Source organism: Tauraco erythrolophus, chromosome 2 (assembly GCF_009769465.1).
Source record: "Tauraco erythrolophus isolate bTauEry1 chromosome 2, bTauEry1.pri, whole genome shotgun sequence".
Lineage (NCBI taxonomy): Eukaryota > Metazoa > Chordata > Aves > Musophagiformes > Musophagidae > Tauraco > Tauraco erythrolophus.
The window spans coordinates 9452859-9478016 of record NC_141466.1 but is presented as its reverse complement, the minus strand read 5'-3'; the positions used below and the strand labels follow the sequence as shown (position 1 = coordinate 9478016).

Genomic DNA, 25158 nt, shown 5'->3' with positions numbered 1-25158 from the left:
TACTTTTGTTTCCTTGGGCATCAATTTTGTATCTACAGTTTGTGCTGGAAATAGACACGTTTATGGAACTGTTTAGGAATAATTGCTATAATCAGTCCAAAGGGACATACGCTGCATCAAGCAGCATAATAAAACATTTTAAATGAGTGCTGTTTTTTTCGAGCTATTTGTATGATAGATACTTCTAGGAAGGATTGGATAATCAGCAGCTATTACACCTCAGTGGTACACCAAGCACAAACCTACATCTTGCTCTCCAAAGTGGTTCTTATGGTAGACTGGGAGCCATTACCAGAAGCTGCCGGGCCACTAATCAGCACAGAGCTCCAGGTAGCTCTGCTGAACACTAGGCAGATGAAATATGGATTGGAGATGCAACTTATAAAAGTTATGGAAAATCCTTCTCCCGAGATTACTTCAGAAATATAAAAATTATTTCTACAGTTGTTTCCAAAGCTGAGGTGATAAGAAGTGCGTGAGATACAAGCACAAAGCTGATGCTCTGTGGAAATCACTGCTATCTACTGACAGAATGATCTGTACAGATTTCTTCTGTTTCTTATGTTTGGGAATGTGTCAGTTCAGCACGAGAGATTTGGTATAAAAGACCAATTTATATTCAGAACCAAGCACATAACTGTATTATTGTGCTGAGCAACACATCTCTTAAATGGAATAGATAAAAACTGGGTAAATCACAAATAGAATGAATGTGCTTTAACAGTGTGGAGTGATCCCTGTCATTCAGAAATTTGTTAACTTTTTTTTACATTATCGGATTTCTTCAGGAGAGTTTGGCATCGCTGTTGTTATGATTCATGTTTTAATCATAAAAATGCTTAGCGGACTGTTGCTTAAGGGGCTAGCTTATTTCTCTTGTGAGTAGCCCACAGTCATGATCAGACCGGAATCATACTGCAGACTGTGAGGAATCCTCCTGGCAGCGTGAGCTTGTGGTCTCAAATGCTAAGCTGCATGTGCAGAGGAGGCATTTTAGGTGAGGATGAGCAGAGCAGAGCAGAGGTGTGCGAAAGTAAATACACACGTGGCCAGCCTCACAAGCCATCTGGTTTTGAAGTTCCTGGCTTTTGCTAGTGCAGTTATTGCCTTATTTTCAAGGCCTAAAAACTGTTACTCACTGATATGACTGTAGCTAATATTAAAATGGACTGTGGCCAATTACTGTGCAAGTATATGTGAGTGTTCACACTGTATGAACAGACCTGAAACTGGACATTTCTGTCATACGCTAATGACATGGTGAGGGAAAAGAAGCACTCATGACAGTTTTGATGGCTTGGAGAAATTACTGTCAAATCACTGCCTCTCCATCCAAAAACATCAAACTACAAAGTGATGGAGTAGGATAGAAACATTCTGAATACTCTTAAAGAAGACAGTATTTCAACTCTGATTAAAAAAACATAATGTGTACAATCCAGTTGAAAATGCTTTCCAGGAAAAGAAATACTTAGGGAAAAAAAAAATATTGAGTTACTTTGTGATTTGAACTAATCTTTTTACAAATTTGCAGATTGTGTATCTTAATGCTTCTTATGAGCAATAATGGAAAAGGGACAGGGAGCAAGAGTTTTTAAGTTGTTCTTGTCACCTGAGAGAGCTTTATCTTGTTATTAATCAAGATTTGAACTGCTGGAAACCTTTCTATACAATCCAGCAACCTTCATGTTCCTGGTGCCTACAGAACCAGGCAGAACCTCGTTCTGTTAAACCTACAGAACCACTTATTTTTCTGAAATAAATGCTGAGAAACACCGTGAATGCATTTAATAATATGTAGATTTGAGATAGGTGTATTATAAACTTCAAAGTGTTCGGGTTGCTTTTTTTTTCTGGAGAAGTTAACAGTTACAGAATTATTGCGCTGTTGTGTGTTTCTTTACAGCTGTACCCTCTAAAGGAAGGCAAGCGTGGTGTTGGGCGTCATATCTGGAGGAAGAAAAGGCTGTTGCAGTACCTACTAAGGTTTTTAAAGAGGTATGGCCTTCTGAAGTTTAAATCAGTCAGCCATCTAAGATCATTAAATGTCTCGGAAATCAATTTTAAAAAAATAATTTGAAGATTTTACACTTCTCTGGGGAAAAACCTATTTTTCCCTCTGGGGAAAAAACCTATGTGATGAAAATAATGCTATCCATCAGCAATCGTGAAGATAGTCAGAACATGTGAAATTATTTATCTCTGCATTTTCAGACAGTTCTGTAGTTGTAGATGAACGTTGTCAACTGAGACTACAGAAAGCAGATGCTTTTTCAAAATCTGCAAGTTCTAGCCTTTCCTTGTAATCTCTGAAGCTAAAAACCTGATACATACCATCATTTTTTCTTGGCATATCGGTCTCTTTAAATGTGTTTAGAAAGGTGGAACAAAGGTCATCTTTTGGCTTGTTGCTTTGATTATATGACCTGTCTTTTTCCAGCTCCTGCTGACATACTTTTTTAATACATCAGATACTAGTTTGGCTTGTTCCCGTTTTGCCTGTCATCTGATTGGATGTCACATCATCATCTCTTGCTCGTCCTTTGCCTGCTACGGTGGACTTTGTCATGTGTCATTGCAGTGCTTTCTCTTGTGCTGTCTCTCTTGCTTGGAAGTGAGCTTTATATGCAAATCCACAAAGCTTTCATGATGTTCTCTTCCAAAACCTGGCAAAACAGGTGAACGTGTCTCAGCTGCTGTACTTCTGCTGTCTATATCTGGTATTATTTTTTGATAATTCTCTTCTTACTTGTAGTCTGTTTCTTGCATCCATTTTCCTCTGTTTGCTTTATACTTCAACTGTTAAATCTTTTGTGCAGGGATTAGCTTTTCAGCTTACACGTGCATGTGATGCTGACCTTTAGTTGGTGCTTTTAGACATTACTGAGGTACAAAAGTAAAGAACTAGGATTGCCATGTACAGAATCCATAGATTCTTAGGTGCAAGAAAAACAGTTACCTGATCATCCTTAGTTATACGCCCCTATGCTATATACCGGTTGAGAAACTAACAAGAAAAAAGTCCGGGTAAGTATTGTCTCTGTCTGGAGGGTGGATTTACAAGAAGCATGGCCAGCAGGTCGAGGGAGGTGATTCTGCCCCTCTGCTCTGCTCTCGTGAGACCCCACCTGGAATACCGCGTTCAGCTCTGGAGTCTGCAACACAAGAAGGACATGGAGCTGCTGGAGCAAGTCCAGAGGAGGGCCACGAAGATGATCCGAGGGCTGGAGCACCTCTGCTAAGAGGACAGGCTGAGAGAGTTGGGGCTGTTCAGCCTGGAGAAGAGAAGGCTCCAGGGTGATCTTATTGCAGCCTTCCAGTACTTAAAAGAGGGCCTACAGGAAAGCTGGAGAGGGACTTTTTACAAGGTTGTGTAGTGATAGGACATGGGGCAATGGCTTTAAACTGAAAGAAGAGAGATTTAGATTAAATATAAGGAAGAAATTCTTCCTTCTGAGGGTGGTGAGGCACTGGAACAGGTTGTCCAGAGAAGTCGTAGATGCCCCATCTCTGGAAGTGTTCAAGGCCAGGTTGGATGAGGCCACCTGGTGTAGTGGAGGGTTTCCCTGCCCATGGCAGGGGGGTTGGAACTAGATGACCTTTGAGGTCGCTTCCAACCCTAACCATTCTGTGATTCTATATGTTGCTTTGCCTGTCTGAAGTTCCATGAAATGCTGTTGCGGCATACAGGCATATGCCAGCTTTTGTGGGCACTGCACATAGTGGTGAAGTCTGGAGCTAAATGGTAACATACTCTCTCCTTTCTTTTTCTCCATTGTGTACCTTTCTTATTCAGTGCATCTTATTCAATATTTTCTTTTAAAGTCTCTAGCCCCTAGGTTACTCTAGGTTTTTATTTAATGTGCCTGTATTTAATGTAAAGCCTGTAGCAGAGGGAGAATTCTTAGTAGTACTCAGAAGAGGCTAGGTAGAATTTCTGCATTTTACAGATGGACAAGTGAGCCACAGGAATAGGAAGGTTAAAAAAAAAAAATCCCACCAAACATCACCACTGATTTTGAATCCTTGATTTCCATTTGGATTGTGAGACTTAATCTTTTTCATCTTACTTTTCCAGTTCAGAAGCAGTACTTTTCACAGTGTTTATTTGTACCCATATTTAAGAATGGTCAGGATGATGGAGACTCCTTGCCACTTCCTTGAACTTAAAGTCATTCCTAGTCTGTGACTGACAAGCTGTTACTGCTCCAGTAAAACAAAGTTATTCACCCTTGAATTTTTTTTTTTTTTTCAATCTCCGTCTCCCCTGTTGTAATCTTTTGGGTTTTGTGTATGTTCTTGCACTGTATGTGAACGTTTCTAATCCTCAGTCTGCATCTGCTCATTTGCCGACTCCTTTTACCTTTACTCTTGTCTTGTTCTTGTATCTGTCCTTAACAAAGTATCATTAAATGTTTGTTGTAAAGATAATGTGTGATTACTACATTTGTCATAGCTTTACCTTAGGTGATATATTGAGAATAATGAGCAAAACTGACATCTGTTAAATAGTATTAAAGTTACTAGTCTTCTAAAATTTGCCTATTATTTTGCTGTAACAGAAACCAAAGTCAAGATTGTGTTGCCTTAGAAGTTTTAGATTTGACAATGGAAAGAATAGTGAATAATTCATGTCGTAAATTTCAGGAAATACCTGTGTGATAATTGCTTAATTTTGAATGTATCGTTTGTAGAATTTATTACTATTTGTACAGTAATGTTTATTATAATAATGAAAGAATAAACACATCTGTGACTTCTAATTGTTTCCTTTCTTTGTAATGTTATTTGTGCTTGCTTTTGCAAAATCTCAATTACATTTTTGGCCACTGTTCCTCAGTGTGTCAGTATTTCTAGCATTCCAGTTTTCCACTGAGGTTTTTTATCTGTAAGGTGTTTATAAAATAGATTGCATTAACTGCAAGTCTGTGCACCAAGATGAGCTTCAAAAATTTCAGTTTATTGATCTGAAAAAAATGCTCTGCTTTTACATTCCTCTTTAGGAAATATCCAGAATTTTGCAGGGTAACTTCATTAATCTTTCATTGATAATAAAAATGTTAAATGTGGTGATGTTAGGATGAAATAACTTCTCAAATGCATGTACTGCAGTCAGATACTCTGATCCCTTAACTGAGGTCTACAAAATGATCTAACCCATTTTTAGATAGGGGCTTAGAGCTGCCGTTAGGCATCCCTTAGCTGGCCAGTTTAGGCTGATTTAAACTGGTATGGTTCTCAGTTTCCTTTCCCCTTGACTGCATATTCCTGCACTTGTGCCATGCACTGCATTTTTTTTCTCCTGGGTTTATTACGCAGTTACATCAGTTGCAGCCAAAGCCACCAAAGAGAGGACTCCCTTCCTTCCAAGAGACCTCTCTGCGTACCTCCCTTGATACCCTTCTCTTTCCATTGACCGCAGAGGTGCTGCAGATGGCCTGGGAGCATGTGTAGCTTTTAGAGGGGAACAGGAGGAAGGGGGAGCTTCTCCTGTGTTTTGTCTGTAACCTTTTGGGACATAAAAACCGTCTAGCTGTGAATTTGGTAACCTGTGGAAAATCCTCTTCAGTTTTATTTAATTCTTTTTTTTTTTCTGATATTCCCTCCAGCTTAACCTTAGTATCTGCTAGCTTCCGTCCTTCTTTAACAGAAGTCAGAGAGCATGTTACATGGGACGCTGACGTCTTCTGATTGAAAACATCCTTTCTGCTTAGCCTTGTTTTCACTTTATTTTTTTTTGAAACATGTTCTGCATTCATCATAATGTGATATAAGGGTAGTCATATTCCTGTGATGCAAAAACATTCCTGGAAAATGAGCTAATCGGGACCCAACATACAAAGGAGAAAATGACATCGGATGCCATCCCTATATACAGACAATGTTTCATATTTCTGCCTTGCAGTTCATCTTTGATGGCCTGAGATGTGGAAATGGAAAGGAAAATAGAGCATCGTTGTTGTGATTGTTAGAGGAATGATGACCACCAGGTCTAAGTGTACAGGCTGAAAATGAAATAATTACGTTGCTAAAATGTTTTATTGACAATTAGTGAAAAAAGTTGAGGGCAAATCATGCCGTCTTCTTTCTCTTGGGTAATCTTTTTGCTAATTTTTTAAAATTTTCTTAAGTACTCTCAAGTTTTAAGTCATTCTAGTATCAATGTATTTTTGAAACAATCATCAGTTTTCTGCAATATGTTTTAAAAAATTGAAAACATTTTAAGCAATTTATTAGTTCTTTCAGAATCATGAATAATAAGTAATCATTGTTCTTTTCTTTATAAAGATATTCTCTGATATTTCTCTGATAGACTTTCAGAAGTATTGAAACTGTTCATTTCCATTGCAGTATCAATCTTTCCCATACAACAAAAACGGATTCAAAGTAGGGATGAAGCTGGAGGGCGTGGATCCCGAGCACCAGTCGATATACTGTGTTCTGACGGTGGCCGAGGTAAGTAGAGGCTGCGAGCAGCCGTGGAGTGAGATTATAGGGGAGACTGAACTGGAACAGCAGCAGCTGGAAGTACCTGCTCTTCCCTAGCAGGCAGACAGAAATCGTAGGTAGGAAGATAGCTTTCAAATCAGTAATGCTGTATGAAATCTACCTGACAAACACATGATGACTATGTCCAGTGCCACACGGCAGGGACTGTTTGCAGACATTTAATGTATGCAGGCAGAGAAAATGTGTTACGCTAGTTGGATCATCTGTGGTTTTTCTTTAATCTTGTACTTTATATTTTAAAGAAAAAATAAGTAGAAAAAACTTTAGTGTGACAACTGATTTATAGTGGTTTTATGGCGATTGGATAGTATTTACAGTTGCTCTGTTCACTGATACACATCATAGAATCATAGAATCATAGAATCATAGAATGGTTTGGGTTGGAAGGGACGTCAAAGATCATCTAGTTCCAAACCCCCTGCCATGGGCAGGGACACCCTCCACTACACCAGGTTGCTCAAAGCCTCATCCAACCTGGCCTTGAACACCTCCAGGCATGGGGCATCTACAACTTCTCTGGGAAACCTGTTCCAGTGCCTCACCACCCTCTGAGTGAAAAATTTCTTCCTTATATCTAATCTAAATCTCGCCTCTTTCAGTTTAAAGCCATTGCCCCTTGTCCTATCACTACACACCCTTGTAAAAAGTCCCTCTCCAGCTTTCCTGTAGGCCCCCTTTAGATACTGGAAGGTGGCAATAAGATCACCCCAGAGCCTTCTCTTCTCCAGGCTGAACAGCCCCAACTCTCTCAGCCTGTCCTCTTAGCAGAGGTGTTCCAGCCCTTGGATCATCTTCGTGGCCCTCCTCTGGACCCGCTCCAGCAGTTCCATGTCCTTCTTGTGTTGGGGACTCCAGAGCTGAACACAGTATTCCAGGTGGAGTCTCACGAGAGCTGAGTAGAGGGGCAGAATCACTTCCCTCGACCTGCTGGCCACACTTCTTTTGATACAGCCCAGGGTACGATTTGCTTTCTGGGCTGTCAGTGCACATTGCCGGCTCATGTTGAGCTTCTCATCCACCAGCACTCCCAAGTCCTTTTCCTCAGGGCTGTTCTCAATCCATTCTCTGCCCAGCCTGTTCTTGTGCTTGGGATTGCCCTGACCCATGTGCAAGACCTTGCACTTACACTTTTTTGGGTTGCCATTGTGCTACAATTTTTTCAGGCTGATGGCCTCAGAAATTGTCTTTATTGGCAGTTTCTACAATTTAGTATACCATATACACTCAGCCTGTCTTTTTGGTGCAGTTTATAAAATAACTTTTTTGATGAGTAGTTTCCTTGCTTTTATTAATATAAATGAGAACCTGTTTCTCATTTATATTTTTTTATATCTTTCAAACATACCTTACATTAGCTTTATGTAGTTTTACCAAAGATCCTTTTTTGGTTATGTTTTGTGAATTATAATGCAAAAAGAGGAATAGGGTAGATACTCTGCTCTGTATCACTGTTATTCTAAGCAGCTGTAATTTTGCAGTTTATATTTTTATAGCCTAGGCTTTTGTTTTCCCAGTTCTGGATCTCTTAATGGTCCGTAGTCATATACCATTTCTGTGCATATCTCCTCTTGCACATTTTCTTGCAGGTGGTGTGTCAGTGGTTGAGTATTCCTGTGGATCTTGTGCTCAACACTAAGTGATAGGTTATGTTTTACTGTACAGTGTCTTGAATTCCATGTAATTCTGAGATGGCAAACTGAAAGTTATGTCACAGTATAAATTAAATATTAAAGAGGGTGACCTTGATGCCAACGCATTTTCACTGATGACTGCAGGAAAGTTACGGCATTTGGCATTCAGGAAGATGCGCAGAACTTTTGTACAGAGAGAAAGAGATTGTATTCCTGTTTCTCTTTTCCTCTTGGAGGTTAAAATTACTTCATGGAATAATGAAGTTCTGGGGGATACCTCTCATCTTTAATAACAGTTCTCAGTATCTCTCTGGAGAGCCTGTTGAACATAGTTACTGTTGAGTGCTCTCTTGCATATTGATTAATCAAGATAGCTTGAGACCATCGTAATCTGCGCTTTCTCCATGATTGTGTCAGATGTGTTCATGCTCTTTGGTAGGGTTTCTGTTTTATTCTGATGTTAGGTTGAACAGTTTTCAAGTTTTTGAACATTAATGGCAATATCCAACATTTACTTAATTCTTTTCACCAGAAGAGGAGGCACTCAGATTGAGAATAGCTTTGCTTTTTTATTCTTTCCTTTTTGTCAAAAGAATTATTCATCTGGTGTTGGCTTGAGTGGAAGTAAAAGGCTGACAGGAAGCACGCTGCTAATATACATAATAGTGAGCAGAAGCTGTTACGTGCAGGGCAAACGTTAAAAAATGGTGTTGTATATTGCACATTCTTGCTTTTAGGTTTGTGGCTACAGAATACGACTCCATTTTGATGGATACCCAGATTGTTACGATTTCTGGGTGAACGCTGATTCTTCAGACATTCATCCTGTCGGATGGTGTGAGAAAACAGGTCACAAACTTCATCCACCTAAAGGTATTGTTTGGTATGAAATGTGTGTGTTTTCCATAGCTCTGAGATTCAGGTTATCTGTGTAATGCTGTAATACTTTCTTTTGGCAGAAACTTTTTTGTTCGTTTAGTCATAGTATTTGAACGTAGTAAATTAAACTCTGCTTTAAGTCTTGCTAAGATCTTGAGATTGAAATCCTACCTTTTTTAATCAGTGGAAATTCAGAGAAAACAAGAAAACAAAATGAACTGTAAGAGTAATTCGTAAGACGTTAGGAAAGAAAGTTAAGCAGACATAGCTGACCTAGGCTTCAAATGAATGCTTATTGCAAGTAAAATGGCAGCATACTGGTGACATGTATGCTTAAACTGCACCTGAGAATCCTTTAGTGGAAGATCTTAGCATGTTCTCATTACTAGATACTGATCACTATTATTGTACGTGCGTTGGCACAGACTAATAAAGATTGTGCTCTTACCACAAAGAGTAATCTTGAACTGGAGACAAAAGAGGAATGAACAGATAAGGAGGGAGGAAAAAGGGCAGGATTATAAGCCTGGAAGCATAATTTGTGTATAGCTTACGTAAATCATATACGTGTGTTGAAACGTATAATTTGCTTACTTAATTATTGTATTTCACATTGTGTAACTCTTATTTTGGCAGATGGAGGGCATCTGCACTACACTGTACGATGGAAAAAAGGGATAAATGGGCTCCCTTTTGGGATAGGACGAGAGTATGCAGGGATGGAGGGAGCAAGACCTGAACACAGGAGAGTGAGAAATAAATGAATATGATGTTTTGACATACACAGCAGGGGTAGGATAAGGTGGTTTCAAAGGGCTGCAAAATAATGAGTGTAGAGTCAAGAGAATCATAGAATCATCTGGTTGGAAGAGACCCTCAAGATCATCGAATCCAACCATTCACCGTGCATTGTCAGGGTCCTTAAACCATGTTCCTCAACACCAAATCCACACGATTTTTAAACACCTCCAGGGATGGGACTCCACCACCTCCCTGGGCAGCCTGTTCCAATACTTCACAACCCTCTCTGTAAAGAAATTTTTCCTGATATCTAACCTAAATTTCCCCTGGCGTAACTTGAGGCCATTCCCTCTCGTTCCGTCATTCATAACATGGGAGAAGAGACCAACCCCCACCTCCCTACAACTTCCTTTCAGGTAATTGTAGAGAGCGATAAGATCCCCCCTGAGCCTCCTCTTCTCCAGACTAAACAGTCCCAGCTCCTTCAGCCGCTAAGAGGATGCATTATGAAGAATTATGAAACTGTGGATATAGCTGCTGGGGTGTGGAAGGTGAGAGTAAAGCCCCTCAAGTGTACAGGCAGAGAGCCTGCCAGCGTGGACAAGGGTGGCGTTTCTGCAGCTGAGCCTTGGAGGAGAATGAGGAGCATGTGCTGCTCTTCTGAGTGCTCTGCGAGCTCCGCGCTGGCTGCAGGCAGGAGTGCTCTGTGCTGCCGCTACGGTACGGGAGTATTCACTGGGCATAGTTCTGCATGACTGGCTGAGCAGAAATAGAAATTTCTTGAATGTAAATCAGAATTTCTCAGAAGATTGGCCTCCACCGAAGTAATGTTACATGTAGCAAATGAGTAGTCCGTAGTTGTAGAGTTACTGATGATGTTACAGCATGCTTTGTAAGTTTTATAGCTGTGATGAAGGTTTGTCAACTTTTCCACCTTAAATGCTTTGTTCAGAAAGCTTAAGCTTTTGTTAACATGGAATTATTGCTGCTGGAGGAAAGTTTCTGTCTGTGAGTCACTTCATGACAAGTTTCTTCAGTTTCTTTTCTAATTTTAAGTTGCTAGGAAGATTGTGTTTATTTTTCTTCACCATACTGAAGCAGTGGACAGGTCTTCTACTTAGGAAAGTCATGGAGCCTGTCAGAGGTATTGAGGGAGACAAGTTAGGAGGATATATGATGATAATTCTCAGGGTTCTGGTTGTCATCCTGCACAGCTGTATACTCCTGCCATCCCCAAGACATATTCTTTGTTTCGAATAGCATGGCTGTTCTCTAATGTTTTTATCCAAGAGCTGCAAAGTGCTCTGCCCTTTGCATGGCTTGGCTCCGTCATTCACCTCAGCAGTAAACCATTTCATCATTGATAAGTGATTGCTGAAACCTGCTCTTGTGCTCGTGGGACTTCTTCTGTTGTCCCAGTGCAAGTCTAGCTTGCACATGGGATGGAGGAGGAACAGGAAAGAACAAGCAGTATAGTAGAGTCATGCGTTGGAAGGAGGCTGAGAGCAACCAGCCATTCATCAGTTAACACATTTTTCTGTTTTTTCAGCAGAAGGGCTTTCACTATTTATGTTTTACTGATATTTGTGGAGTTCTGTTATTCTGAGGGGAGGGAGAAGATGCCAGTCTCAGGTTGTTAGGGCTTTTTGTGCCTTTTTATTGGGTTGGACAGAATGCTTATGTTTTGCTGTGGTATGACATTTTAATAATGATTTCTTTTTAGTGCCCATTGCAAATCATACGGACGCTAAAGCTGATACCAGTAATGACATAGGGCACAGTATCTTTCACAAAATACCACCTCACAGAACTCAAAGGTTTGCATTAGTAGCCTTTCATTTTCCAGATACAATGCAAAGTTACAACCTTTATGGTGTAAACTATAAACTATGGAACCTGGTGGCCTGAGAAAGGAGCTGACACTCGTGCCATATTTCTGTGTAGTGCAGCCCTGGTTAATCATTCCTGCAAGCTTGGACAGAAGTCTGCTGCTTCACAGGAGGAGGTTGTAAGGAGGATGTGCTCCAGGGAGATTTGAGGGCCTGGTAACTGACTCCTTGTTTTCTGAGATAGTTGAAAGAGGGTAACTTTCCAAACAGGCCTAGGTCAGTCTTTTCTTGTTAGGTTTAGAGGCTCTGGAGAGGTGGGAGGCTATTTATTGTGATGGGAGGAAACTGTGGGGCTTGTGAGGGACTATATTGTTACAGATGTTTTCCGATACATATTTCTATCCTTGTTTATTAAAGTGGATGAGGAAGGTGATTGTTGGTGCCGCCAGACAGGACTGGCCTCATGGCGAGGTCCCCATGGCAGCAGAGGTGGCAGGCGGCTGCCACTGGGCTTCCAGTGGGCACGGGGAGCAGAGCTGCAAAACCCAACTGGGCTTCACAGGAAGAGAAGAGATGGTGTTTCAGGGCACTGTTCATTCTCTGTGCAGAGGAGGTCACTTTTCTGTCTCACACAGGTGAAACCTGCAGAGGGGGGATGGATGGATGGATGAATGGATGTGCGTTCCCAGAATTATCACGGGCTCCTGCACAATAATACTGCTGGGCTTTTGCCTGGATCTAGCCAAGAAATTGTTCGGATGAGAAAGGGAGAAGTTGGTACAGCAGAGACTACCTGGTCTTCTGAAACCACTGCAGAGGAGTTGCTCCGCAGTCAGCAGAGATGGGAAGAGCCTTGAAAGGTGTTCGTTAGTGAAGGTCCCAAAGTAAAAATGGCGTTGACTGTTCTATATCTGCAGTGACTAAATCAAATTAACTTTGATCCTTTTTTGAGAGATGAGATAGGGGCTAGAGATCTCCCTGTCTCACTTGGTAACAGGAAGACCCACGCTGTCCAGAAACTGTTTCACAATCTACTGAAATAAATGTTTTTACGTGGACCTTGGCCCAGTACCTGATCCCATCGCACCTGCAGTAGGTGGGAGTTTGTGTTGTCTGTGAGCTTTGAGTTAGGTTTGAATATCCACTAGAATTACAAAGGGAATATACCACATTCCTTTAAAAATTATTTCAACTGATCTACAGCTATAATATATCAAGACAAGAGGCAATTGAAGTATAAAAGAAAAGTATCATTGTTTGGACTTGGAGGTTAATTTATGTTAGCTGGTATTTAAAATGAAAACTGAGAAAGGCACATGTGGATAAGGTGAAGATAGAAGAGTCTTTACTTGTGGATCCTTGGAAAATACGAGATTTTCAGGTTAAACAGAGCTGTTATCCGTTGTGTACTTGAGTAACACTTCAAATAGTCAAGAGGTGACACATTTCAGTAGTTAAGACAATCACTTACTGAAATTGGTGGTGGTTTTGGTCTTGTTTTGCTGGATTGCAACGTATGAACTAAAATAGATGTTTCTATAACTATTATTTAACAGGCAAATAAAGGAAAAAGACTGTTTACTTACAACTCTTAGCATTGTTTTTGAGATTAGAAGTACTGACTGTTTCTTGTGAATTTTTTATGCAGTTCAATCCATTATGAATTATTTTATTTTCTCTCTAAGAAACTAAAAGAGGCAAACTATCAACAGAAACTTAGATTTCTTTCAAAGTGCTGTATGCATAGAATAAAAAACGCAAAGTCCATGCAGGGAACATTTTACATTGTAAATGCATAAGGGGTCTTGGGGCATTGGTGATGTAAGCAACTGTTCCGATGTAACACAGGGAGTTTGTTTTAAACCTAGTAGTGGTCATGCTGTGTTAGTGATAGCCTGAGGATGTAGTAGGATAAAGTCTGTAGAAGGAGGCAATTTGTTTTATTAGACTGACTGGCACAGTGGGAAGACCTTTGGGGCCTGTAGGCCCTTTGCTGTTTCTGAAGTAGAAGCCACAGACCAAAAAGCAGCTGGAGAGCACTTGCCCCAAGCTTGTTGGTTGTGTGTGTGTCAGTCAGACCACCAAAGGGAAGGTAGATGGTACCTGCGAGGCAGAGAGGTGGTGAGGTGTGGCTTTCCTGGGGAGAGACAGACAGGTGACTTGTAGCCTGTGCCACCTAGAGAGGTTTGTTCAAAGGGAGGGAGATGGTAGTATAAAACTGGTGTCTTAGACTGATTTTTTGATACCTGTTAGAATTATGGGGTTTAGTTTCTAGGCTCCTCCTCCTAGACATTCAGCCCCTTGAGGACCTTCAGGTCCCCTGATGGCCAGAACTGTGAGGCTGGAGACCAGGGATAGAACAGTGACTTTGTGAGAAATGCTCTTCAGCTTGTTTTGAAGGTGAAATTGAAACTGAGCTGAAATCTCCTGAGTTCTTGCCTAGTGCTTCAGCTATACGACTATTCTTCCTCCCAGGTGAAGATTAGGAAGAGTTCAAATGTCAGTCCTAGCCAACTATAAGAAACTAATAATGTGCAGCTCAAGAAAGCAGAGTATTTTGCTCAGTTAGTGTAAAGAAAGCTTGACATTTTGGTAAGGAAGCTCAGCCAGCCCTAAATAAAGAACCTGATTCCTCTTTGTAATACCAGATGCCCGAATAAAAATAGAAAAGCTTCGTCAACTTTCTTTTGAACTCTATAAGCTCCTCTAAAGTCTGTCCTGCTAAAATTTTGATTAATCCAAATCAGTGCTCCCTCAGAGACTCACTGAGTTAATATTGGGGTAGAATCAATAAATAGTTTTAAAGTAAATTTTCCCAGCGTAGTTTATGTAAATTTAAAATAACTAGACAGCAGTGCATAATCTTTTCAGTTTTGAAATTGTAAGAAATAGTTCAGAACTGGATGGAAAAATAATTTGATCAATTATGACCAAATCACCTGCATGCACCACGTCTCATGCATATAATTTCTTGTCTGTTTTTAATGACCCTCATTTAGGATATAAAGAAGAAGAATTCAGCTGGCCCTCATACCTAAAGGCATGCAAGGCTCAAGCAGCTCCTAAATCACTGTTTGAAAACCAGAATACAGTAAGTACTGTCTTGTTACTAACGGTGTGGAAAGTTGCTAGTATGCTGGTGTGTGTGGTAGAGACTCACAGCATATTTCATTGATGGCAGACTTGAGACCTGAAATTTAAGATAAAAATGTTTACCACAAATTCAATAACAATTGCAAGTTCACCTCTGCAATTCTGATCCATTGATTTTTTTTTACTAATCCATTTAAACATCTGATCTGGCACGTTCAGAAATGGTATATTGAATGAAATTTAAGACTTGTTATTTTTACTGTGTCTTCCACCCCAATGTTGTGGAACAGCATCGTCTTTCAGAGAGAGTGTCTAAGGCCAAGTTAAAACCAACACATTTAATTTTAGCAGCATGTTCAAGGCTTTTTTATTTCATAAACCATGAGGCTCTGTGTTTGAGCATCATTCATGTCAACTAATTAGGCTGCTGCCACTCTGTTGGGGCAGCTAATTGGGAAACTTAGAAATGACATGAATATATTGATTGTGGACACTGGGGAGATTTCTGGATTTGAAGTATTTATCTTCAATTAAATGTCTTTCTCTATGTAGACAGTGATTCCGTCGGGATTTCGAGTGGGGATGAAGCTGGAAGCTGTAGACAAGAAGAATCCGACTTTCATTTGTGTTGCTACGGTAACAGACATGGTGGACAATCGTTTTCTGGTTCATTTTGACAACTGGGATGAGAGTTACGACTACTGGTAGGATGTTTTTGTTTTGTATCCTGGTGAGATGTATTGGAAATGTGTTAGCTTTAAGCACTGTTTCCTGTGATACTTTCCAGACTGTCGATACAGTTACCATATCAACTTTTGCTAGATTTGTAGCCATGGCCACTGAAGTATGTCTCAGTGGCAGACTGGCGAAATCAAATTTCCCATGTCAGGTTGCACATGAAAAATTTTGAGATTGTGCTAAATGAACGTTCGTGTGTGCTGCTACATCTGGACTTGCAGATTAATTTCTCATTTCAATTGCACAGTATCTCTGAGGTTGATATCTTTAGTGAAGAATATGCATCATGATAATGTGATTGATTGTACTCGGAGTTAGGTTTATGTAGAGTCGTAAATTGAAAGAAAGGCTCCATTTTTTCATAGGGTTCTTGATCCACTTATGTTGTTCAGACTGAACCTTAGCCATCTTCTGTAAGGCATTGGGATAGCGGCAAAACCTGTTTTTAGTCTTTTTTGTTCCACATTCCTCTGAAAATTGGGATCATGCTATCCTGACCTGTGTTAGATACGACCTTTCTGCATATTGTGTGATGGAGGGACTTTGTGTATCTATACAGAAAAGTCAGTGGATGGCGCAGGACATATTACAACTATAAAGATACTGGAGGAAATTCAGGCTTTGTCTGTCACAGTGCAGGTTTGTGTTTGTACTTGCATCTTCTTTTGGCAGATCTTTTAAGGCAAAGTAATATATCATACATTCTTGGAAGAGTACGTTACTGCGGAGCAGCTAGAGCATTGTAAGCCTACATTGGGTTCGGCAGTGGCAATTTAATTGTAAAAATAAATGAAGAAAGTTTTTTTTCATCTATATTTGACGTCTGCTTAGGCACTACGTCAGTGAGAATGATGTGAAATTATTACGTAACTTCAAAACTTTCTGAGTCCATCTCTTGAAATGATAATTGTATACGCTACCTGACAAATAAGCTGTAGGAAAACTAAATTATCGAAGCAGCAGTGAACAGGCATTTCAATTAAGTCGGGAACTGAATATCAAGGTAATAGGCCGTATGAGTCAAAGATCAGAAAGATTAGTTATTATTCCCATGAAAAAGCAACACAGAACATACATTTACTCTTCAAAGCAGCAGGAAACTGGAGACTGGGAAAAGGTATTCTGAATTTCCTGATATTTTGAATGCTCACTGATAAGAGTTATGCCATTAATTAATAATGAAAACAGCAGTTAGGCAAGGCTTTTAGGACAAACGCAATGCAATATAAACTGTAGTTTGTTCAGAGGTAGCATAGGTATCTCCCCAAAACGTTGCACTGTGTATAGCAGACATACACTGAATTTCAGGCTTGTTAATATTCCCTTGTCAACAGGAATTTTGTCCACCAGTCTTCTCAGAAGAGGGAAAAGCAGTTTTTAAGTACATAACCAGGCATTACGTTTTTGCAGTCGAAGTGTTCTGAAGTGAGTTTTCTGAATTTCATATGTAGAGTACATGAAATAATACCTTCTTAAAGGATGAGGGAAGACTGAAGTGTAAAATGTATAGGTATTTGAGAAATCACTGGAGCTGTGTTTGTACTGAAGCCGAGCTGGAGATTTGTTCTTTTGGTGAAATCATAAAGTACCTTTCTGGAAGGAGCAAGAAGATGCTGCCAGAAATACTGTGCCTGGAAATTGAATTCTGAGTGTTATGGCCTGCCTCTCTGCTTTGCTGTGGTTGAGAATGGAAGAGAATAGAGGAAGAAGGAAAGAAAATGGGAGTAAAGAACAGCAAATGAAAATAGCATTCTCACTGAAAGAGAGCCTGAAAATGCATCCTGAATGCATCCCACTTACATTTTTAATTTTAGGTACCAGGTTTGTAGGGACCTTAAAATATCTTAGGTGCATAAGTCTCACATCTACCAACCAGTGTCTGTAACTGAAAATAAAAAGTTCTGTTGGGATTACCCGGAGTGGAGCCTTCCAGTTTCCCTGCACCTGCATATACATTTCAATCTCAGAATTATGAAGGAGAAATTATGTACTTAGTGTATGTAGTTGATTATTTTCAAACAAGTACCTTTTGTTATCTACATACCTTTTCTGATTTAGTTAGTTTGAGTAGATTGAACTTTTTCATTGAGTTTAAAAATTCTTTCCTCTTTGTAAGTAACTAACACAGTTGACTGATTTTACTGGACTTCAGGCAGCAGAAATCTATTACCATTGCCTAAGCTTTTTTAGGCTTCAGGCTTTAAGGCTGTAGATACTCTTCCTGACTTCTCCCTGAGCATTAGAAAATACATTAACAGTTGAAGATAAGTACCCTGGCTAGACTAAGTCATTACTACAGCTCTTTAATGCATGGTGGTGATACTTTCAGTATATTATAAATCCCATTAAATTTTCCTTTGGCAGTGGCTTTTAGAGGGAAAAAAAGTGATGAAAATTGACAAATTTGCGACCTTCCTTCAGGAAGGAGAATTTTGACCTGTACTACACAAGCTATCAGGTCCTTTCTATCTGTCCTGTCTTTTTGATGAAAGAAATAATCTTCTTTGATGAAAGAAATAATCTTATTTGAAAGCCAAAGACACTCCCTCTGAGTGGAATTTTCAAATTTTCTTAAGGCTGACTGAATCTGGAAGTAGCATTTGGGAATCTTTGGGTATGTCTGAACTATGAATTAACTACAAGTCCATGCTGGCTTTCAGTTTTCCATTCTCTTGCATCTGTTCTGCTTACACACAGATTTATGTCGCCTCAGCTTCCTAATTTTTTTGTGACCAGATGCAAACACAGCCAGAGCTTGCACGGGAGGTGAAGCTGTGCTAGCTTGCTGCCACTTGTTCACAAGAGACATGAAGTAATGGCAGTGCTGAACATGCTGCACTCCAGACTGAATGGATCGGCTCTGGCTGACCTCATCCACACCTTGGTCTGAACTTCCCTGCAGAGAAGGTGCTACAGTCAGCTTTTGGGATCAACTTACCAGGAGTGTGAGAAAATAATGTCCCATGCTACACTCACCTGTCAGTCTGCATAGAAGAAATTATTCTAGAACGCCTTGTGAAGACACATGAACTTTTGGTTTTCTGAACCATCTTCTGATCTATATGAGTTTTGGAACAGACTGGATTTTGGTGTGAGACTAAATAAGAGCCCAGTTCTGCTCTCCACCAGCATCTGCTACTTTGCTAACAGCCAAGCCCTTAAAAGTTGTGCTCTGCTTGTTTCATTTTTGAGATAATTATCTTTGCTCGACTCTCCCTTTGAAAGGAACAGTCTTTTGGAAGGGTTATATTATGCCAAAAGAAGATAAAACAATCTTGAAGAACCATGACTCACAGTGCATGTTTTTAACTATTTAAATGGATAATGGACCAGTATCTGACCCTAAAGCTCTAAAAGTTCATGCAAATGACCATGCAGCTGTCTTATCCGACTAAGTAGAACATATGGTAATGTGGCTTGCCATACCACCTCTGAATGCATACCATAACCTCATGGGCCACGTTTCGGGAGGTCCTGACCTAAAATTATACCAGCTTTACTCTTGTCAGTGATGAAGTATTCTCACTTATGCACTAGATGGGGCTGCAGGATGGTTTCTGTGTTTTTCTTTCTTTTTTTCCTTCTTTTTTTATGCACGGTTAGATGACTGACATCTCACAATCAAGGAGTTGTATGAGGGCATCTTATTATTCGTGGCTAAAACGTGTGTGTATATGAGTGGTTTTGGATAGGTAACATTTTCATGACATTTTATCGACGGTTAATAAAGTGAAAATCAAAATACCAAAAGGTTTGTTTCCCCAAAAGGGAAAATCAGAAATTATTTCAAAACAGAAAATGAGTATAACACAGCTTATTTGAAAGATGATGATGATTACTAAATAAAAACTCTATCCACATCTTCAGGTGGAGACCCATTTGGGAAAATATTTTTTCTAAAGGAATTGAGTATTCATTATTTTAACAGCCAGCATTATCATCCATCTTTCTTGATCTGAATTTACTGAGCTGTATATATGAAAGAGTTTTTTAGGAAAAATTAACAGGACAGCTGAAAGTGACCAGTAGAAAAATACTAAGTCTTCTTCTATAGCTGAATCTCCTGTTGAGGCGTGCTCTCCTGCCATTCGGTGATGATTGCTGAATTGCGTACGTGTTCCTTGCACGCAGAGTGATGCACTCTCCTGGGACTCACGTTGTCAGCTGCCCTCGGCTTTCCTTATTGCAGAACTTCTTCCTGGTCTTTTACATCATGTAGCTCTTGCATGCTTTGACATCTCTGCTAAGATGTGGTTAAGCTGTCTGTAACTCAGCAGAGCTGCCCCTTGTTCTGTTCCCTGTATGTGACTCTCGTACGGGTTCAGCTGCTTTTGGCTCCACTTCAGCTTCCTGGATTAGCTTCAGTTAGGACATCCAATATGGATAATAGAGGTCTTTTTCTCTCTGCATGTTCTCACATGACAGAAAAAAATGGATCACAAGTGACATGAATTGTGTGGGCGTTATAAACTTGCTTTATTAGTTGAGCGGGGTTGTGTCACCTCTCCACTGCCTGGTGGAAGGTGGCGGTGCTCTGCTGCAGTCCAGGGGTAGGCTTGGAGGTGTAAAATTCTTCAGCTCCTGCTAGTGACAGTAACCTTTTTTGGCTTAGCAAACATCCTCACAATTCATAGAATCATAGAATCATAGAATGGTTAGGGTTGGAAGGGATCTTAAAGATCACTGAGTTCCAACCCCCCTGCCATGGGCAGGGAAACCCTCCACTACACCAGGTTGCCCAAAGCCTCATCCAAAGCTTCATGGATCGTCCTGTTTTATTAAGCGCTTGAGCTGGGTGATCTGCCTTCTGTTTTGGAACAAAGGAGATAAAAAGCTGCTGGACGTGACAAATTGGTTGTGAAAAAGTCGAAGTAGCCTTTAGCATTCCAGCAGACAAGTCTTGGGCTTAGTCTGATAAACTACTGTTGTTCCTCCAAACTAGATAATATATCCATGAAATAACACACATTAAAGCATTATAGTTGTAGTTCAAATTGTGTGTGACTTTTACTCATCTCTGCTTTTTATTGTTAAATGGACTGCTAGAAGGCTGTGAAAACAGTAGGTAAAGATGGACTCTATGACCTGATTTTGCTGGAACAGGGATGTGTTTTTTTTCCTGAAGCCACCATGGTTGTAGAAGTTTCTTATAGGCTCATCTACAATGACTGGGTTTTAGTTTTGAAGCAAATCGAAATGTTGTGGATGTTTTTAGTGCTATTTTGCAGTGCTGTGCTGTGTAGCACTCATTGCTGTGTGTTCCCTGTTCACCCCCATTGCTGTCATGTCAGAGCGTCTTCCAGGATTGCATCTTTCATTGTGCCATAACCTTGGTCACTTGCTGCTTCTTGAATCTTCAAGGCAAGAAGTGTGTGCAGTGGCATTTACTTTTCAAAATTTTATAAAAATGTCTGTTTAAACTATGCTTGAAAAAGCAAAACAGAACAAACTCATTTGGAGGTTTGTCCTGATAAGTGTTTTTACACATCTGTCTCATTGTTTTAAATATAATACTGATAATACTATAGTGACTCATGAGCATGGGCCTTGTTCTCAGATTTAACTCAGGAGACTTTTGAAAAAATTTGCGGACTTTACTCTAAAACATTTAATGAAGTTAGAGAATATGTCCGTCCTTCCAGTGTGGAAGGGTACCTCATCCATGTAAGATTCTTCCATGTAAAACTCTCACTTGAGAGGGATAGAAGAGAGATGTGCTTCCTCCCTGGCTTGTTGGCTTCTCTTCACAGTTACTGTAAAGAGAAAGGAAGAGGACAGAGGAGGCATGAAGCGCTCACCTTTTCTACCATTTGTTTGGGGCAAAGTGTTTCTGTATTCAAATGCTGAGTTTTAGCAGTTATCACAAAATCCTTTTGCTTCCTTTTATTAGCAGCAACTTCAGTGATTTAGGAAGTACCTGGTGTGATGCTATAAATACTAAATACATACGGTGTAGCTTTATAGGACGGTGTAGCTTTTGTAGTAGGACAAAAGGTTGATGTTCTTGAAGTGGGTTGAACCCTTGGCTATTGTCAGAGCCATTACAGAGTCTATCAAAGCTAGGTTTTATCTGCTAGAAATTGATCTGTTTGGCATCATTACAAAGAAATACTAACAGAGCTGTTTCATACACAAAGCCGCAAGATAATTGTAGTAGGTTGGCTAGTATTTTTCATGATTAGTGTTTGATTCTTTTCAGGTAGAAGGCTAGAGGAGTGCTTGATGTGAGACAGTGCTTCTGAGACACCCAACCTGCATTTCCGTTGTTGAAGTACATCCATACTGAATTTTAGACATCACATGAAATTACTTTTCAGATTAAAAAAAAAAGTGTTATTCTGTATATTCTAAATATGATGTGCTCCTTCGTTTTTCTTTCATGCAGCACAGGTTCAAAACTGCAATGTGATAGTAGCCCATGGTTCAGACTCCAGTCTTTTCTGTGCAGTCCTTTCGCAGTCCTTAAATCGTGTTTGTGTTCAAGGTCTGCAGACACCTAGCATTTTGATCTGAGCCTTAAGACGTTAGGGTGCCTACTCATTTGCCTTGAACTTCTTTTTCTGTCTTGCATAGTTCATTGCACCCTCTTAGGTAATACAGATTATCAACATGCGATATTTTTAAAAAAATACAAATTAGTACTGCTAGTTAAGGGAACTTAACTTAATTAATATGAACTTCCAGTATGCTAATACTTTCTGGGTAGATGCAGTTGATGAATCATTATTTCAGAACAATCAGGGAGAGCAGACCCACTTTTCAAGTATTTTGCATTAGTAACTCTTGGGCTGAGGGGACAGGGAGAGAATAATGTGACACTCTCCAGCCTAACGGCCGAGACATCAACTTCAGAGAGGAATTAAATAGAAACTGGATCACAATGAGTGTTCCAGTATTTTGTGCAGTGATTATTGTATATGAAGTACTTGTCTTCATGCATGGGTGCTCTCTGCTGGTCTTCTTTTCCTGTTAAATATTTGAGATGTGTTTGGAAGCAGCGTTCCTTCAGCAGGAGGGAGAGAGGGTGTTTTTATCTAGACTACCGCTTGGCTACTTCAGCTTGATTTCTTGACCTCTTCTTGGAGAATGGGCAACGAAGACCTCTAGCTACTTCAGCTTGCTCAGGCTGCAGTTTGTTGGCCTTGGTGGGTCCTTGGAATGAGTATGGCACTGGGCTCGTGGCCACTGGAGAGATGGAAATGCTGATGGGATTCCCCAGAAAAGAGGAGGTGCGTAGCTGGAAATATTTAATGTCAGTTACTGAAGCACTTTTAAGGTTAGGAAATAGTGGAAGAGAGAGATAGTGCACTGTAGTATTGGATTTATCTAACTAAAAAAAAAATGAGGTGGGACAGACTCCTAAGAGAAGCGAGGTCCCTAAGGACAGATCTGCGTGGGAATTACATGGGTTTATATGAGTTTCCAGCTAAACAGAGGCAAACTACGTTCACACGGTGTAGTGCAGTGCCACGCAGAGTAACGCTAGCTTTTTGTGTCAGCGTGGTGCTCCTTAGTCAGCCCAGCTGCATGAGTGCTCTCTGCTTCTGTGAAGGGCACTGTTCACTGCTCAGCCCACTCAAAAACAGCCATTAAGTATCGATGCAGACATAGGGATGGTGCATGTTTCATAGCAGTGCCTGATGGCTTTTTACTTTTCCTGTAGATCAGTCTTACTTTTTGCCTTTCCTAATAATATTGAGTAATAATAAAATGATTATAGTAGATAATATATACATTATATGTTATATACATTATATGTTATATACATTATATGTTATGTTGTACATAATGTATTATGTTGCAAAATAATAACATAACAGTATGCAATAGAATTGTGTGGTTCTATATATAATCATTTAGTAATAATGTTTAAACAGTTTTTCTCTCGTCTGCATTTATGTCGTAGAATCATAGAATGGTTTGGGTTGGAAAGGACCTCAAAGATCATCTAGTTCCAACTCCCCTGCCATGGGCAGGAACACCCACCACTACACCAGCTTGCCCAAAGCCTCATCCAACCTGGCCTTGAACACTTCCAGGGATGGGGCATCTACAACCTCTCTGGGCAACCTGTTCCAGTGCCTTACCACCCTCAATGCAAAAAATTTTTTCCTTATATCTAATCTAAATCTGCCCTCTTTCAGTTTAAAGCCATTGCCCCTTGTCCTATCACTACACGCCCTTGTAAAAAGTCCCTCTCCAGCTTTCCTGTAGGCCCCCTTTAGGTACTGGAAGGCTGCAATAAGATCACCCCGGAGCCTTCTCTTCTCCAGGCTGAACAACCCCAACTCTCTCAGCCTGTCTTCATAGCAGAGGTGCTCCAGCCCTTGGATCATACACAGTATTCCAGGTGGGGTCTCACAAGAGCAGAGTAGAGGGGCAGAATCACCTTCCTCGACCTGCTGGCCACGCTCCTTTTGATGCAGCCCAGGGTACAGTTGGCTTTCAACTACATTTATATATACATTTATATATATATATACATTTATGTGTGTATATATATATATACACATTTACATTTAAAATATCAACTACATTTTTGCAGTGTGTGATTTTTTTTGTGTTTCTAACAGAGTTTGATAGCCAGCGCAGGCTGCTGCTTTTGCTAAGCATGATGTAGCTGAACCAGTGAGCACAGTGACAGCGATCTCTCCCTGCTTCAGACAGATGCCAGCACATGTCAGGTGTCGCTCACCCTGCCTCTCTTAGTCTTCTGTGGTTCTTGTGGCATGCCACGGGCAGCAGCCTTAGTGCAAAATTTGATACACATGGCAGAAAATATGGGAAGTTGTTAGTCCCTTGAGTAAGAGAATTTAATCAACTTTTTTAGAGCAATTTGCAGTCTTGGGTCAGCGATTAGTTCTGGATTCTTTCACGCAGTTTGAGGCCTAAAATGCTGTTTTATTCTTTTTTGCTGACAGTTTTTCTCAGACATACTTTGCTTGTGTGCTGCTGGGTTATAATAATGTGTTTACAACTCCATTCAAACCACTCAGAATCTGATTTTGAATTTTTACTTGTTATTAACAGTGCATTGCAGTTACACATGATTTGGTAATCTGCCTCCAGGTGCAACTTGGATTGTTGATCAAGGTCTTGAAGCTTTTGGTTTTAAAGTTTCGGTCTTGGCATTGCAAAACCCCATCTGTCTTTGATGGGATTACTGTGTTCTTGCAACCAGCCAGCATGTTTCTACCAAGAGTCTCTACATGTGAATTTTTCAGGTCCAGCATTATAGCTTCTCAGTGGAGTTCAAGTGACTTAGAGGACTTGATTTTTTTGATCTCCCAGTGAAATTGTAAATAAAGCCTTATGCTTGTTTAGGTGGTAACAAGTCTATATTAAATGCATTTGTATCTTCAGATTATGTTTACAGTTCAAGTAGAAGTCAAAGGTGTCGTAGGTTATTTGGAATTTGTTAAATCTTTTTTGTATGTCTTGTTTTCTAAGCATGATATTATGTCTGAAGATCTGCATTATCAATCCCTTCTCTTCTCCCCCTCCTCCAGGTGTGAGGCAGCTAGTCCACATATTCATCCTGTTGGATGGTGTAAAGAACATAAAAGAACTCTCATCACCCCACCAGGTTTGTATCTTACTACACATCTGAAAGATTTAAGGAGGTTATAGTCAACTAGAAGCAATAAAGCTTACAGTAAGCTTATTGTTACCTCTCTTGAATTTTTCTTTCTGTAATTGAAAATTGGTATTTGGGGAATTCTAAATTTTTTTACAGG

The 25158-nt window shown here is 40.1% G+C and overlaps 1 protein-coding gene across 4 annotated transcripts in view; it reads left to right on the top strand.

Annotated features, from left to right (window-relative positions):
* Positions 1–25158, top strand: part of L3MBTL3 (L3MBTL histone methyl-lysine binding protein 3) — an 89569-nt gene that overhangs the window by 29096 nt on the left and 35315 nt on the right. For all 4 annotated transcript variants that reach the window (XM_086632082.1, XM_086632085.1, XM_086632083.1 and 1 more), the window contains 6 exons: positions 1907–1998; positions 6352–6456; positions 8879–9014; positions 14590–14681; positions 15236–15387; positions 24931–25007. In XM_086632082.1, coding sequence (XP_086488208.1) covers positions 1907–1998; positions 6352–6456; positions 8879–9014; positions 14590–14681; positions 15236–15387; positions 24931–25007 — 654 coding nt within the window. The remainder of the gene's footprint in view (positions 1–1906; positions 1999–6351; positions 6457–8878; positions 9015–14589; positions 14682–15235; positions 15388–24930; positions 25008–25158) is intronic.